General features: G+C 46.9%; 8 protein-coding genes across 8 annotated transcripts; 4 read left to right on the plus strand and 4 right to left on the minus strand.

The window, feature by feature from the left end:
- Nucleotides 1-3,552: 3,552 nt before the first annotated feature.
- N7508_000724 (uncharacterized protein) lies at nt 3,553-4,149 on the plus strand (the record flags this gene model as incomplete). Its single annotated transcript, XM_058458809.1, has 1 exon — nt 3,553-4,149. The coding sequence occupies one exon, from the start codon at nt 3,553-3,555 to the stop codon at nt 4,147-4,149; it is 597 nt and encodes a 198-aa protein (XP_058325031.1).
- A 752-nt stretch (nt 4,150-4,901) lies between these two features.
- Nucleotides 4,902-6,209, minus strand: N7508_000725 (uncharacterized protein; the record flags this gene model as incomplete). The annotated part of the gene is made up of 3 exons (XM_058458810.1): nt 4,902-5,480; nt 5,540-6,014; nt 6,073-6,209. 3 exons carry the CDS (start codon nt 6,207-6,209, stop codon nt 4,902-4,904), a joined length of 1,191 nt encoding a protein of 396 aa, XP_058325032.1.
- Nucleotides 6,210-6,630: 421 nt separating this feature from the next.
- N7508_000726 (terpene synthase family protein) lies at nt 6,631-8,240 on the minus strand (the record flags this gene model as incomplete). Its single annotated transcript, XM_058458811.1, has 8 exons — nt 6,631-6,736; nt 6,789-7,094; nt 7,152-7,241; nt 7,294-7,493; nt 7,597-7,754; nt 7,813-7,831; nt 7,884-8,010; nt 8,059-8,240. 8 exons carry the CDS (start codon nt 8,238-8,240, stop codon nt 6,631-6,633), a joined length of 1,188 nt encoding a protein of 395 aa, XP_058325033.1.
- Nucleotides 8,241-9,560: 1,320 nt separating this feature from the next.
- N7508_000727 (oxygenase MpaB family protein) lies at nt 9,561-11,036 on the plus strand (the record flags this gene model as incomplete). The annotated part of the gene is made up of 3 exons (XM_058458812.1): nt 9,561-9,956; nt 10,010-10,738; nt 10,788-11,036. 3 exons carry the CDS (start codon nt 9,561-9,563, stop codon nt 11,034-11,036), a joined length of 1,374 nt encoding a protein of 457 aa, XP_058325034.1.
- A 327-nt stretch (nt 11,037-11,363) lies between these two features.
- On the minus strand, nt 11,364-12,335 carry N7508_000728 (DNA repair protein RAD10; the record flags this gene model as incomplete). Its single annotated transcript, XM_058458813.1, has 1 exon — nt 11,364-12,335. The coding sequence occupies one exon, from the start codon at nt 12,333-12,335 to the stop codon at nt 11,364-11,366; it is 972 nt and encodes a 323-aa protein (XP_058325035.1).
- Nucleotides 12,336-12,506: 171 nt separating this feature from the next.
- Nucleotides 12,507-14,663, plus strand: N7508_000729 (mRNA-binding ribosome biosynthesis protein NOP4; the record flags this gene model as incomplete). Its single annotated transcript, XM_058458814.1, has 1 exon — nt 12,507-14,663. One exon carries the CDS (start codon nt 12,507-12,509, stop codon nt 14,661-14,663), a length of 2,157 nt encoding a protein of 718 aa, XP_058325036.1.
- A 222-nt stretch (nt 14,664-14,885) lies between these two features.
- On the minus strand, nt 14,886-15,455 carry N7508_000730 (putative progesterone binding protein; the record flags this gene model as incomplete). Its single annotated transcript, XM_058458815.1, has 3 exons — nt 14,886-15,064; nt 15,141-15,236; nt 15,350-15,455. The coding sequence occupies 3 exons, from the start codon at nt 15,453-15,455 to the stop codon at nt 14,886-14,888; spliced, it is 381 nt and encodes a 126-aa protein (XP_058325037.1).
- Nucleotides 15,456-16,106: 651 nt separating this feature from the next.
- On the plus strand, nt 16,107-16,343 carry N7508_000731 (uncharacterized protein; the record flags this gene model as incomplete). Its single annotated transcript, XM_058458816.1, has 1 exon — nt 16,107-16,343. One exon carries the CDS (start codon nt 16,107-16,109, stop codon nt 16,341-16,343), a length of 237 nt encoding a protein of 78 aa, XP_058325038.1.
- Nucleotide 16,344: the final 1 nt, after the last annotated feature.

A 16,344-nucleotide genomic window follows, 5' to 3' on the forward strand; every position in this document is an offset into this window, starting at 1 on the left:
ATGAGCTTTGTTGGTGCGCGACAGTACAGATAACAAAGCCAAGTCCAAGTATAGCGACACTGAGTCGCATTGCGATGGCTATAAATGTGTGTACACCGAAGGGCTATGGGTTTCCCTTATTTTCCTTCCATAGAGATGCTCTATAACGTATTCTAGCGCCGTCCGGCGGAGAGGACAGAAAATGCTTTAAACCCTGAAACATTACTTAGTGGGCTGTTCTTAAAGGTCTAAAGTTAGTATGCACCGCTATAAAGCCGATCGATGGGCTGCTCGAAGTGCTGTCTTATTCCAGCTCACTGTTGCTCAAATTGATTGCGTTCACTTGCTGTACGTTGGGACTATGCATTGGCGAAAAGACTGGCTACTATGACAGCCGGGGAGATCCTGCATAAAATTAAGGATCCATAGATAGACAGCAGGACTGAGATAACAAGCATTGAGATCAGGACATGAACGTGGGAGATCAGTTTCATTGGCTACGGGTGCCCACGCCTCGGGTCATAATTCCGATTACATACTTCCTCCAAGAATACAAATTGCCGATAATAATCTCCCGTAGATCTCACAAAACCGGATTTCCAAATCCCACTAGCGCTACAGACACGCGCAATAGAATGACCATAAGATATAATTGGCATTGGCACCCAAATATTACATTTTTTCTGGTATAAAATGTTGAATAGGTTTAATTCGCCCGTAGCATTGTAATTTGGGTATACTCTTCGTTTACTGTCTCGTGTTCGTATTCGTATCTTCTTTTGATCGACCGCGAATTAAATTTAAATTTTGTACCCCAAATTCAAGGCTGTTTACTCCAATTTTGTGCTTGATGCCGAGGGAGTACGAGGGAAGAATGTCACTAGCCTCCCCGGATTGGTCCCGCTGGTCAAGCTTTCTGAGGAATTGAGCATAGACCTTGGCTCCACCTAGTCATTATTGGTGCATAGATCAAGTGTCAGCTTGCGTCACTACTTTTGAATGGAGGGCAGCCACCGGACGCCATTACGATCTCCGTACCACCCTAATTTGAGGGTCTAGACTGATGAGTTCGGGATGCGGATAGAAGTCGTAATCCTGATCCTTCCTTGGAAAACCAGTGTTCACGGTGTTCCAGCATGTTATAAAGTCTCCAAACCTTACCTTGCAGTACTTAAGACAAGGCATATCTTTTATGGATTGAATTCCTAGGTCTAACAACGGCCCTTTACCCTGCAATCCGTAACGGAAGCTATCATGTCTTCGCAAGGATGGGATTTGGAGGCTTGGGGGCTTCTACCGCGCAGAACAAGACCAGAGAGAGTTTCGTCTGAGCCCGACTTCATTTGTTATAGTGGGGAATCCTGCAAATCCTGCTTTTCGAAACAGGCGATATTGCGTGGAGCAGTACGGTGCGTTTTGGGGGGGCTGTTAGTTGTTCTGTAAGGCGTTCTTCTCTACAATTTCATGCTGAATACAACTGATTACTTTGGTCAATCTAGCGGTATTCTCAAGCTTCTATACCGGGCTCAGCAAGCCGATGATACTTTCTTTCGACAACATGGGGGTGAATATCTTGAGAGCTTTAATATTCTCGAGAACGAATCCTCGGTATTCTCGCATCAGACACACGATACAATTCCTGTCACCTGTTCTTCACACAACGACTATGGGCATCATATCCCATTGCAATCTGCGATCTCTTCAGGTTGCATAAGTATTGAAATGACCCTTTTTCCTGCTGGAAATGAGCTTTTAATTGGGTCAAATCCTTATATGCTGTCACGAGCAATTAACCTTCGTGGCCTCTACATTGATCCTCTACTAAGGATGATTCGAGAAAACAGCTGGAACTCGGAAATTTTACCATTTAGAGCACGCTCGCATAAGAACGAGATTCCAGGCGTATTTCCAGATAATCCTACACAAAGCCTTGTGTTGCTGATGGAATTTGGCGCTGACCCAGAGCGGATATGGTCTCAACTTATTCCACAGCTTGAGTCTCTTCGAGAAGCCGGCTTTCTAACCCATTTCAATGGATCAGCAGTTGTGCAAGGTCCGGTAACAATCGTTGCTACTGGAAATGTGCCATTTCATCGCATCTTGGAAAGAAGCTCCTTTAGAGATATTTTCTTCGATGCTCCCCTCTTACATATCTTGCCCTTTTACGACCAAGATTTCTCCCAAAATTCCGACTACAGCTCCCAAAATAGCTACTATGCATCCGCCGACTTCCGCACAGCAATAGGAAATGTGGGGTTCAATGCATTTTCGGACAAGCAGCTCGCCGACATTCGTCAACAGGTACAAACGGCTCATGGGCTTGGTCTTAAAGTCCGGTATGTGGGTACACCAGATTGGTCTCGCACATTACGAAGTTATGTGTGTCGTGTATTCATCCGTGAAGGTGTAGATATCATCACCGTTGATAGATCAAGTCACTAGCACCAATGAAACTTAGAATCAATGGGTGACTAGTTAGAAGCTCTGTTGAACACATACTCGGCTAGAGCAAGCCTAGCACGAATCCTGCAAACGATATTTGATACTCAATTACAGGAAACATCACCTGAAAATCCATTGTTGGAGGTTAAGCTATTAATCGTCCTCCTAAGGCCGCTTGCGTGATAATATGCGTCGACGTCAAAATAAGAATAAGAACTCTCTTTTAAATTATATAGTTGCTAAGGCTTTCTGTACAAGAAGTCTTTATCTCGCCTTAAACGCTTTGATTGCCGCATAGATAAACGCCTCTAGCCTGGACGGTCAAGATGGCGTCAAAACTAGCCGTTTTCGGCGCCCAATTTAACGTCACCTAGCGTTATGGTGTGATCATCTAGTGATCAAGTAACATGAAAAACAACTAAAATTTGTTGCATGATGCAATAAATGGCTGATATGTATTAGGCCTCTAATCACAGTGATTATTTTAGTTCAATGTAGGAAGATGTGAAATGTAATATTGACCAGTTGGTTTAATTGAGCGGAGTATACACAGGACCCTTGGCAATATCTTCAGCTTGACCCTTGTTTCTCGGCAGTAGTTGAAGCCTAATCCTGAGCAAGCGTAATGCATACCTGTACAATATAAGTTGAAGTGCCAACAAATGAGGCGAACCAGGAGGAAATACAAGCCCCTATTTTCTGTATAGAAGATCCAGAACCCCATGTGTTGCATAACAACTGCTGTGTAAGAGACTTGTTTTCCTTGATATCTGGTTTGAATCTTTTAGAAGTGATACGATGAGTGGGTGGCATAGCCAGGGAGATGTAGCTAATGTATGAAAGAAGGTCCAGATGCGGACCCGACCTCGCAATGCCTTGAAGTTCTCCGGCGGAGACTTACTGATCTAATGATTCCGAATCAATCAGACTATTCGAAGTCCCCTTTGCCCCGACTATTCTAGTTTCATATTGTTTGTAATATAATACCAAGGCTGTTAATAAGGGTCCGGTGGGCACTGGGGAAAGCCCACCGGCCCCACTTACGGCCTGCCCCTCACTTATCTATAAAGTCCCAGGACCTCATCTCAGTTACAACTTCCATTCATCATCTACCTACCTTTATCGTTCATCATGTCCTCTGTCAAATCATTCCGCCAGATCATCGGCGTCCCTCCTTCCACCGCCTCCACCAGTGATTCAACCCTGATCATCATCGACGCTCAGGACGAGTATGCCTCAGGCCATCTCAAGGTTGAGAAGGTCTCCGAGTCTCGCAAAATTATTGCCAAACTGCTTGAAAAATATCGTCAGGGTGGCAACGTCAAGAACATTGTCCATGTCGTGCACGAAGTGCCTGCCGGCGCCCCTGTCTTCACGCCTGGCACCACTCTCGCCCAGGAATTTGAGGAGCTCACCCCCAAGGAAGGCGAGAAGGTCCTTACTAAGAACTTCCCCAGTTCTTTTGCAAAGACCGATCTCCATGAGTACTTGCAGGGACTGGGAGATGTAGGCAAGAAGATTGTACTGGTTGGCTATATGGCGCATGTTTGCGTTTCTACCACCGCACGGACTGGTAGTGAGCTTGGATATGATGTGGTTGTCGTGAAAGATGCTGTGGGTGATCGCAATATACCTGGTGCAGCCGCTGAGACCGTTGTCTCTGTGGTACTCAGTGAATTGGCTGATGGCTTTGCCACGATTGTCTCTGAGAGTGAGATCAGCTCGTGATTTTGTGCATTGGATATCGAGGTTCTGTATATTAAATTGACAAACATCTGGGGATCCTCATATCTTGAATCAGGCACGTCAACTTTTGATCCAGTAATATGGTTCACGTGAGTTCTCTCGGACTGATATCCATTACTGCACTCAAAGAATTTGTCCCGGGGGCCAAATAGAATTCGGATGGAAAATATGCTGTTCATTGGCTCGTATAAGCATCATGATATAGGAAGTGAATGAAACAAAGCAAACTCAAAATAGTTCTGAGATGTTGCAAATGCCGATGATTTGAAAGCCGAATTATAGAGGGTGGGATGGGCCTGTGTAATGGGTCTGTGGGATGGTGGGATGATTAGTAAAGTTTGGAAGGATATCCCAATAGCATTATGTCCAACATTCATGGATTGTATGTCTCTATGCCATGGATGGATCGGGGCTGCTCATGAAGATGCTAACACCCGGGTGACGTTTTGTCATCGGCTTACCCGGTGGGCTCAAGAACCAGATATCAAAAATGGCCTATATAAGTCTGTAAAAGCACCAATGCTTTACGCTATGCATCGTTATTTTTCAATGTTATAACATCAATTGAATAATCTATCAGGTTTCTTCGAATACCAAACGCAATTATGTCTACCTTGAAAGGCAGTGTCTCCATTACCCACATAGCGACCGCCACAGCAGATAGCTATATTGTAGTGATCTGGATACATGTATGATGAAGCATAACTAGTTCCCTCCATGCTACAAGTCACTCATTATGTCAATTCCACCAATCCATCAATTTCTAATATCATCCCACTGTGTGAAAACCAATCCGTGCCTCTGGGATCGTCCGATTTGTCTCCTCTTCTGGAATATATCAAAAGAAGTCGAGACAGCTCCGCATTTGAGCCAGCTTCCCAGAGGCTCTTTTTGTCTGGCATGGGAAACTGTAGATCGGAGAGACACAAGCCTCGGCTATGGGCCTCATCATACTCTCCCGACCCGCAAAGTCGAGAGACTTTGTACAAAGCCAAGCCTAACCGTTTGATCTCTTCAACCCCGACCCACATGCAGGTACTAAATGACTCCACGTTCCGGTACCTTGTCAGCATATTAGGGTAATAGAAGATGTTGTTTCGCAGACAGGTTGTGTTCAGAGCGGAAAGGATTTGACGATCAGAGTCATTCAAGATCAAGCCAAGATTAAGTCCAAGACCGACCGGTCTCGAAGCCAACAACGAGAAGATTATGTAGAGAAGAATGCCTTGGTATGTTGCTATCGGCCATCGTGAGGTCAGGCCGACTGAAGGTTCCTTATCTTGCTCTTCTTCTACCAATCGTTCCCAATTGCCCTGAAAGTCAAAAATCAATTAGACATGTTTCTCGTCAGAACGAACACCTCAGCACTTACCCGCTGTGCCGAAATTGCCTGTCCCAACTTACTGTGTAGGTCCCGGGCGCCTTGTTGCGCCTCGGGATTCCCACTGACCCAGAGACCGATCATTAAGACTGCCTGAAGCAACAAAGGGGGCTCATCGGGAACACTAAAGGTAGATCGATGTAGGAATGGCCAGTGCGGATGAAAGTGTGCAAAGTAAAGATGTACATAATGTTCAACTCGTCCAGACTTTTCGTTCGAAGTATTGATTGGGTTATCTCCGCTATACTTCTCAACTTCCTCGGGATCTGGTTGAGGAGGCTCGATGTCGGGGAAGGCCGGATCGTCAAACATGCACAAATGTCCCCTTGAGGAACACTCTGTACACGGTGAGCCTCCCTGACATCGTGTTTTCATCATACGACATCTCGTGCAGGCTTGAGTGGCGCGAGTGAGAGACCGTCCGGGGTCATCATGGTTGCCACGAATATGGCGTCGAAGACTGTCACTGTATACATATCTATCATCAAATGATAACACAAATATGAGACCATAGGGCACTCTACCTGCGAGAAAAAACGCGGCCACAAGTTGGACAGGTACGCAGGTGACTTCCACGATGTTGCATTTCGTGGCGTCGGAGATGCTCTTTCCGACGGTAGCTGGAAGTACAGCCAGGGACCTGGCATTGGAACTGCGGCATCTTGTCTTTACTACTCGAGAATCGTTCGAGGGCTGAAGAGAAAATTTGCCCCAACGAAGAGAAGGATGTAAAGTATATCCATCCCACCGGAATTAGCCCACCGGGTCAGAGTGGAGCAGAGGCAATCATTATCGTCAAATCAGAAACCACGAAAAGTGGTTAACAATTCTTATAGCGATATATCAAGCTCGAAGTTGAGACCAGCGCGAAATATACAACGGAAAGTAGTATTGTTTTTCGAGACTTCTTTGAGTACAACAGCGCAAGATATCATATAGCCTACTCAATATCTGTCTGATTTCCTCTATCTCTCTTGAAAAATTCATAGAGGAATTCAATTATCTATACTGTCTATTCCAAATACAATCAAAACAAATAGTAGCAGTAGTCACCTGTGCCAACTGCCTCCAAAGACAAGAGCCTACTTGCCTGCTTCTGGCTTATCTGCACTTCGTTCCTGGACTTTCACCATCATGGTTCTCCTCACTTCCTCCACTGCATCACCAAAGTATCTGCCCGAGCTGAAGCTAATATCATGATCAGTCTAGCAGGCATTTGAGTCAAAGAAAGAGTAAATACCTCCAATGAAGATTAGCCTGGACTACATTTCGCACCCCACGAATGTATTTCTGGACTTCGGCATCAATATCACGTCCCCAACTGGGGAGATCTGCCAACGCTAGGTACCAATCACGGTAACGAATAGTTAGCATGCCGCCGATGCAGTCAAATGCTTCTTGTGCCCGCATCCCAGAATTTCGGCAGACTGCAACCATATTGTGCTCGACTCCCTCTTTCTGAATCGAACCATTAGCTCCAAACAAGATGATGGCTGGATTATAGATGGATACCTCTTCTTTGCAGTAGGATAGAATGTCATTTTGCCTTGCTTGATCATTAGCAATTTCATCAGAGGCAAAGAAAAAAAGCGGCTATGCTCACAGCACAACAAAGTCAACACCAATGCGGTTTATCTCCTTTATGCTGTGGCATTCAAAAACTTCATCAGGTAGATCGAGTCGGTGTGCATATCTGTGTTGAACTGTTATCAAGACATGCCCTGGTTTTATTCGGATGTACTAACTCGACCAATGAGAATAATGGGGATACACCTGCGGACTCTCTACGCAAAGCGAGAACCTCTTCTAGCGACGGATGCTCGTTCAGAGCGGTATTTTTCACTTGGCTGATAGTACCATGGGCATATTCAGCCATAGCTTTGGCAAATCGACGCTGTACACCTATGAAAGGGATCGAAGGTTTGATAGTCAGTGCCAAAATGGACTAGTATTATAGTAGCTGTTTTCTTACCTCGAGGCGAGTTCTGATCGGCACGACGGTACAAATTAGTGTCCGCTCATAAGGTTCGTACTAATATTGTACATACCCTAAATATTCGTTCCCAAACTGAATTGTGCACCTGCAAGAGAGGATCTTTCTCAAATTCTTGGCTAAGTTCATTACCTTCCTTCATGCGAAATAGAAGACAGTCAATTATTTTCTGGCTCTCAACCGGATTATCCCGAAGACTGCCGTTGTCAAACTCTGAAACATATGTTAGACATCGAAAAAACAAAGTCATACATTGCATGAGCAAACTGACTGTCATCAAAAGGAAAGACCTAAATACACAATCAGTCTCTCTGGTACCATATGAACTTGCACCACACTCACCCAGTTCCCCCAATCGCAACATGTCCGCAGCTCTTCTGGGTTGGCATATGGCACTGAAATAGAGATGAAGTACGAAAAGTTCGTTTTGGTTATAATTCGGCTCATCTGCTCATTGAAGGAACACTGCCTGCTAAGTCATTAGACTCATCCATGATTCCCAACAAGCCCAACCCACTTTGAGATCCATGCTTCGGATTCCTTGCGAACCTTGGCATAGTGTTGATTGACAATTGGCTTCTCGGAAAGGAACAGGACGAACAGATCTTGTAAGCGAACAGTAATACATGAGCCTTGTTCTTCGTCAGGTCCAGCAGGCACGGATGGAGGGGTGGCCTCTTTCTGCAAGATATTTCCCATTGTTGAGATTGTATCCAAGGAAATTTTGGAACAAGGTGGTGGTATCGTGTGCGTGATGTGCGCGATGTGAGTGAAGAAAGTATCAGGAAGATGTCAGTACTAGATACGCCTGCTCTCTGAGATAAGATCGCGTCTATTTTTGGGCTGTTACATTTCCCAACGCGGCAAAAGACGGTGTCAAATAGTAGCAATCTATAGGGGAAGAAGTGGATCCACTAGTTCAGGGAGAAAAGGATCTCAATGATGCTGGAGGCCTTATCCGGCCTCATTGGCCTTGGATTTGCAAGCTCCCGGCTCATAAAGTTAATTCATTACATCAAAATCGAATATACAATTCCAGATCCACGATTTCTTGATATCTTCCCTATTTCACCCAATACAATTGAAATGGTGTGTCCCACTGGTATTATAGTCACTCCTCGAGTATTGCACGCAGGATGATCAGATCAAATTTCCACACGCGAAATCACCCCATGCTAAGAGACACTAGCATGCAAAGCTGACGCCAAGTCGCAAATTCTAACAAAAAACTTGGCAATCTATCAGCCAGGTTCAACATATCGTCTTGTGTTCAATTGTCACAAGGTTGTGAATTCCAAATAATCTGCCTTATTGTTGCACGACCTTGTCGATCATACCATTTTCCAATACAGATAACCAGAATGCATGACTGTCCATTGATAGAATCCTCTTATCGGCTTTTTAGGCTTCCCATGTTAGGCGAATTCCCGTAGATAAAGTTTCGTCTCAAACCGAAATAGGAGACATTACAGTAAGACAATCTTAGAAAGGCCATATAAGTCCAAAATTTGATTGAACCGATGGCAGTTCATGTCATTAACGCCAAGTAGCGTGATTATTCTTTTCTGAGTTTTGTCTGTGTCCATTTTAAGCCATGTCTTGGTAAACAGCTACTACAACAAGGGCCGTCAATCTGCTGACAGTGCTATGAAGTATTCTACTATTTTTAGACGCAGTCCTCGCTTTAAGTGTAATTTTCATTGATTATTTGAGCCCCTCCTAGGCTTCTCTTATTTCACTTTTTTCTTCACCTCTTTTTTGCTCATCTTTTTGAGTGCCTCGTGTGAACCAATCAGATGATATAAAGGTGGTGGTGGTGTCAAAAGACTGCCGGTCATTGTTGCAGTATATGTATGCATGGGATCGTAGACAATACCCCTTTTCTTTGATATCTTTTCTGCATATAATTTAGTGCTTACGCAAGGCCACCACACGGTCTGACTTCCTCCTGTTCCTACCCCTCCATCGTTTTAGGAATCACTTCGGCAACTGAGAATCACCTCTCCCTCTCAGCTCACCATGTCCGATACCACTCAGCCCGGAAGCAAAGTCAGAAAATGGGGCTATTCATTTACCTGGACCGAAGAGCACCTGCCTAGAGAGCAGACAGACCCGTTGCAGTTCGAATCTGACCAACTAGGCGATGCAGCACTTGAAAGTCTTCAAGCGATAGAGAGAGCCATTCATGAGAAAGCCAAAGCACAAGGAGACAAGCCACCTAGCCGTGATATCTATGCCACCCTCCAAGAACATCATGACGATGATGAAGTCCTACGTCAGTTCTGGGGTCAGACTCACGCCGTCCCTGACTGGGTTGACTGGAACCAGATAGAACGGGGCCAGAAGTATTTCTCTCGCTATGCATTGGCGAATTTGCTTGGGTTTGGTTTGCAGGGTTTTGTCGCTGAGAATTCCGTAAGTACATTCCAAATTGAATGTTTCGAATATTGAATTGATGGCTTGTCCAGGCATCTGTCCGCGTTGTTGAAGTCCTTGTTCGGACTGGAGGGTTTTCAACCATGAAGTTATTAAAGCGGCTGCTAGAAACTTTCCAGTGGCTCGTTCAAGTCACTGATAGCCTACCCGCAATTCAACCTGGAGGAAGTGCCCATATTGCGACAATTCGTGTGAGACTGCTTCATGCTTCAGTCCGACAACGGATGAGAAAGGTAGCCGCCGAGCACCCGAAATACTATGACATGCAGCGCTTTGGTCTCCCGCTCAATACTCTCGATTCAATTCATTCAATTAGCACATTCTCTTGCAGTCAGATGTGGATGCAACTACCGCGACTTGGAGTCTTCCCAACCAAGCAAGAGAAAGAGGACTATGTTGCGCTGTTTAAATACATTGCGTACCTTCTTGGGACGCCACATTCATATTTTGAAGACACCGAGAAAGCAAGAAAGCTTATGGAGAGTTTGTATGTGCATGAGTTGAAGGTGACTGATACCTCAAACACTGTTGCGCACAACTTCATGGAATGCGTGTCCAATCTTCCTTGGCCATTCTATATCTCTCGGTCATTTATTGAAGCAGGCAGTCGGTGGATCAATGGACATGAGCTATGTGATCAACTAGGTCTTGGGAGGCCAGGATATTTTTACTATGTTATCTTTGCGGGACAATGTCTCCTTTCTATTGAGTTGGCTTGGGCTCAGCGCATGTTTCCATTCTTAGATGCGCTTGTTGTCAAGGTGAGCAGGCATTCAACCATACTTCAGTCGATAATCGCTGATCTTTTAGGGATTTCGATCACTGATGTATGACGGACTCGTTGAACGAAAGGATCGAGCACGCTTCGCAATGGAATGGGTCCCCAAGCTTGGAAAGCAAACAGGCAAGGAAGACCACACGAAAAATTCCAACAAGGGGCGACTGTCGCTTGGTAACGTCCAGAGCTTGGCACCAATTGGCCTTATTGAAGGCGGGTTTTTGGGCGTGATTTTGGGTCATCTTCTCCTTGTTTTGGCGACAGTCAGGTTGTTCTCGTAGTTCACGGGAAATGTACATAAGCATATACAACATGGACTATAAGTGTTCACACACTGCCATCAATGGAATCATTAGCCGAGCCAAGTACAGTTCTTGAAAACAGACACTCGAGATCCTGCAGAAATAGCGCTGGGTCACGCGTCTAAAGCATATTGCGCATTGACTACTTCCAGTAGCCAACTTGGTCCAAAAACGACAGGTCTGTTCAGCTGGAGCAAGATGGCGCGGATGTGTGGCACAACAAGCTTGTCGTTCAGCGAGGAGGCTCCCACTGAGATATAGGAGCGCTTTGGCGATTAAGAACAGCCGAGACCATGGTTTCAGCTCTCAACCAGCATTATCTCTAAGCCTCGCAAGCGCAGCCGTAATGCCTTCACTCATCTCTTCAGGTTGCGCATCAGGCGGACGAGCATCGCCGGACTTTCCGTCCTCGGCAGCAGTTTTCCTACTTTCGGCCATTACCGCACGAAGAATGGCTTCCTCCTCATCCTCGTCTATATCATGATCAGGTGTATCATCGACTGGTGCCGGGGCCGAAGCCGGTGCTGGTCGAGTTGGTTTGGCAGGAGCAGAAGACTTCTTCGTACTCTCGACTCGAAAGTCTTCTCGAACTGCATTGCACCATTGCTGGACCTTCTTCTCTCCCCATCCTGGCACAGCACTGATTTGCTCCGGCTGCGCATTGATTGCATTCTGCAAGCTCCCAAAGGTGGAGATCAGACTGGCTGCATCGGACTTGTTGATACTTCTTGGTACCGTGACAAATTCCACAAGAGATTCTTTATACGATTGCGCTTGTTGAGTTCGGATTGCCGTCGGCTGTGCGTTCTCCGAGGACTTGAAGAGTTCTAGATAGTGGGCGGCTTCTGGGGCTGACCAGCATAATATCAATGTAAGGTTATTGATGATAGATGTTTTGGATAATTCGCGGAGAATATCCTCGTGATTCGGAATGTCAACCATAACAAGGACGAGGCGGAGGTTGTATTTGCCGGCTAGTTGTTTTACCCGGGAGTAAATGTATTCTGGGTGTAGGCGGTGATATTTCAACGATAAGAAGAGTGCGCATGTCGTGGTGCCGACTACATAGTCAGCGGGAATATCGGCATATTCCCACGGTAGAAGCTTGATGTGTGTCAGAATCGGATTGCCCTTTTGTCGCGTGGATACAAGGATCGCGGAAGTGCCAGGTCTGGTTGCAAGGGCTTGTGGTTTAGGCTGCTGAACTTTCTGTCTGGCTGCACCTGGAGCTGGCGAGCCAGAATGCCTAGAAGGCAAGGTGCTGTCTGTTGGGTCCATCTCAGCAACACAGTGTTGGTAATGGCAGTGTACTAAATGGCGAGTTGATAAAGCTATCCTTATCGGACCGTGAATCCACACCGCCTGGTCAAGCCTTCCTAATTTTCTGCCGCCAATTTTTTTGATTCTTCTTTCACCAAAGAAAAAAAGTTCAGTCGCAACCAACACATTATGGTTGAATCACACAAGAAACGCCGTCTCTCGGGCGCAAGCACCACAGAGCAGGCTGAAGTCAAAATTGAAGACACCACAACCACCGCCGATGTCCCAACACAACCCCAAGCCAGGCGGACTTTGTTCGTCCGCTCACTACCCGTCTCGGCCACAACAGAAAGCCTCGCAGAACACTTCTCGCAATCCTACGTGATCAAGCATGCTGTCGTGGTCAGCGATCCCAAGACCAAGATATCGAAGGGCTTCGGTTTCGTCACATTCGCCGATCTTGAGGATGCAGAAAGCGCTCTGAAGGAATTGGACGGATCCAAGTTCGATGGAAAGATCATTCGTGTCGACTACGCCGAATCCCGTAAGCGTGAGATTGATGAGAAGGTTGGCCGCAGTGTTCCCACCGCTGCGTCCGTCGAGTCCAAGCACAAGCGTGAGGAGGAAAGAGGACAGGGCGCACCGCCTAAGCTGATTGTTCGCAACTTGCCGTGGACTATTAAGGAGCCCGAGGATCTCTCTGTTTTGTTCCGCAGCTTCGGAAAGGTCAAGCACGCTACTCTTCCCAAGAAGAACGGCAAGCTTGCTGGTTTCGGTTTTGTCATTCTGCGCGGCAAGAAGAACGCCGAGAAGGCGCTGCAGAATGTTAACGGAAAGGAGATTGATGGCCGTACATTGGCTGTTGATTGGGCTGTTGAAAAGGATGTGTGGGAGACTACCAAGAAGGAGGATGAGGAGGAAGAACCGAAAGAAGAGAAGGAAGATGTCGAGATGGAAGATGCTGATGGTCACTTGGAAGAGCCCTCAGACGACGAGACTTCCTCCGACGGATCAGACGATGATGAAGAGGATAACGATCTGGATGAGTTGGACGAGTTGGACGAAGACGCAGAAGACAAGGACGACGACCGCAACAACTCTACCATATTCCTCCGCAACCTGCCCTTCACCGCTACAGACGATTCTCTCTACGAACACTTCGCCCAATTTGGACCCCTACGGTACGCACGTGTGGTCCTGGACCACGAAACCGAGCGCCCTCGTGGCACTGGCTTCGTATGCTTCTGGAAGGTCGACGACGCAAACACATGTATCCGCGAAGCCCCTCGAGCAAACGATGTCATGGCCCCGAACAAGGACAAGCCCAAGTCCAATACTGCTATGAAGCACTCAGTCCTCCAAGACGAGAATAACGATCCCAGCGGACGCTACACCCTTGAAGGCCGAGTCCTCCAAGTCGCCCGTGCCGTCAGCAAGGGCCAAGCCGCAAAGCTGGAAGAGGAGGGTGTATCCCGCCGTCTAGTTCGCGACACTGACAAGCGCCGCCTCTACCTGCTTGGCGAAGGTACAATCGCCACCAACTCCCCGCTGTACAAGAAACTCTCCCCCTCCGAAGTCAAGATGCGCGAGGAAAGCTTCAAGCAGCGTGAGACCTTCATCAAGAAGAACCCCGCTCTCCACCTCAGTTTGACCCGTCTCGCCATCCGTAACATCCCCCGTCACATCAATTCCAAGGACTTGAAGCAGCTTGCTCGTGAGTCCGTCGTCAACTTCGCCAAGGACGTCAAGAAGGGCGTCCGCCAGCCCCTCTCAAGAGAAGAGCAACAGCGCTCCCGCGATACTATGAAGGAACTTGAGCAGCTGCGCAAGCAGAAGAAGATGGGTATCGTCCGCCAGGCTAAGGTCGTTTTTGAAACCCGCGAGGGTACCAAGGTATCCGAGAAGAGCGGTGGTGGCCGCAGTCGTGGATACGGATTCATCGAGTACTTCACTCACCGACACGCGCTCATGGGTCTGCGCTGGTTGAACTGCCACGCTATCCAGGTGCCTGAATCCGCGCAGAACGAGGACAAGGACAAGAAGAAGCGTCTTGTGGTCGAGTTCGCCATTGAGAACGCGCAGGTCGTCAAGCGCCGTAATGAGCTGCAGGCTAAGTCCCGCGAGCCGAAGCCCAAGAAGTCTGACGACGCCGATGAAGGAAAGGACTCAGACAAGAACAGCAAGAAGAGGAAGCGCTCCGACAGCCGCGGTAAAGAAAAGGATGGCAAGGGTGGCAATGCAAAGGATGCCGACGACAACGACGATGAAGAAGAGAACAAGATCGCCAAGCGTAACCGCATCATCTCGAAGAAGCGCATGCAGCGCAAGTCCCGTAAGGGAAAATGAAGGAAGCTTGTGTGATTTTATTTGTTTTACTGTATAGGCATTATTTATCCCAGAGGGAAGAACCGTTGTACCTACGCGATACCACCATTCCAAAAATGAAAAGCATTTGTGATTTCAAAAATGATTGACTGAGTCCGTTGCACTGGGTATATGTATTTCGTACACTCGATCCATTCCACGTATCTAAAACGTAGATGGCAAATCAATACTACTTCTATCATTTTAGGTGTTCTTTGCGCCCTCGACCTTGCCGACGATGTTATACCGCTTGCTGAAGAAGGTGAACCACTCGTTCAGTGTGGTCTTCTCCTTGTCGGCCAAATCATACCATTCGGGGACACAATCTTCGGGTTTGAGAGAGGAGCAAGCGAGTGCGCGGGAGGCGTCCTTGCCAACAAAGACTACATAGAAAGAAAATATGTGTTAGTGGTGTGCTTTAATTGACGAACAACACAATCCCCAGAACAGAACACTTACCGCGATATTGACCAGACTGTCCATAAGCGGAGTTCCGGGTCACATCGAACACAACACCCTTGATAGCGACCAGAGTCGGACGGCTAGGATCGGAACCTGTTTGCAGAGTCAGTCAACTCTTCAGACACTAGAATTGACAGCATTGGTCGTCGCTGTTGATTATCGCTGTTTGGATTGGCGGGGAAGTATCGTGAGGGGCAATGCCATACCGTCGCATTTGGCCAGTTCCTCGACGGAAATAGGGTCATCCTTTGGCGGATCGAGCTGGACGGGCACCTTGGGCTCAAAGCGCTTAGTTTGTTTCTCTTCAGTCATTGTGGCGTGTGTTCGAAAGAAAAGGTGAAGAGGTTGGGGTTTGGCGGGGTTTCCCGAGGTTAGGATTTGCTTACTGTCGGCTCGCTGATTGATCGGGAAATGGGGTATGGAGTTACTAGCTATGCTGTCTATGTTCATGTTAGATCTACAATATTGATATGTTATCTGTTGGGGATTTTGTTTCGACATATTCGGATGTTGGCTTTGTGTTTATGCTACAAATTTGTTGGAAGGTCTCTAGATATGTCCTGTACTTTCAGGCTATTCTTTTACCCTTCCATATAAGATCGACCTGTTCTCTCTATATTCGAGACTTTCTGGCCAGTGATACACCCTCAGTTTATCACTTGATTCGCATCCGACTGCTTGTTCAGGAGTATTGATACATACCTAGTCCTCACGTGCCCGACTTCTCTTTTTTACCCCATCTAGTTAGAGAAACAATTGGCTATCATATAGAGTTTCAGGAGAGTTCGAAATAATGCTTCGAAACAGAAGATCCCCTCATGACGTATAGAGAAGGCGACTGCAAGCATCCAAGTAATGTCAGATGACTGTGGCGAGTGCATAGAACTTCATACAACGTCAAACGTCAATGTCAACGTTCACATCAACTTTGTGAATTTTGCCACCCTTTCAAGATCCACCAAAATGAATACTATCAAGACATTCTCCAACTCTCCCCCGAGCTCTGACAGGCCTATCACACAAACTGATCCGGGCCAACGTCGGGACTCCACAGACTCTGATGTGATCCACCACCTCTATTTCGAAGACAACGATAGTTTCTTCCCACCTAGTTGGTTGGGCAAAGAGTCAGAACGCAGGCCATCGAATGAGAGCACAGAAAGCAAGGACTCCCAAGATAGGGATCAGCCCGTCCACTGAG

Source organism: Penicillium antarcticum (genome assembly GCF_028974205.1).
Source record: "Penicillium antarcticum strain IBT 31339 chromosome Unknown utg000001l_segment0_segment0, whole genome shotgun sequence".
NCBI lineage: Eukaryota > Fungi > Ascomycota > Eurotiomycetes > Eurotiales > Aspergillaceae > Penicillium > Penicillium antarcticum.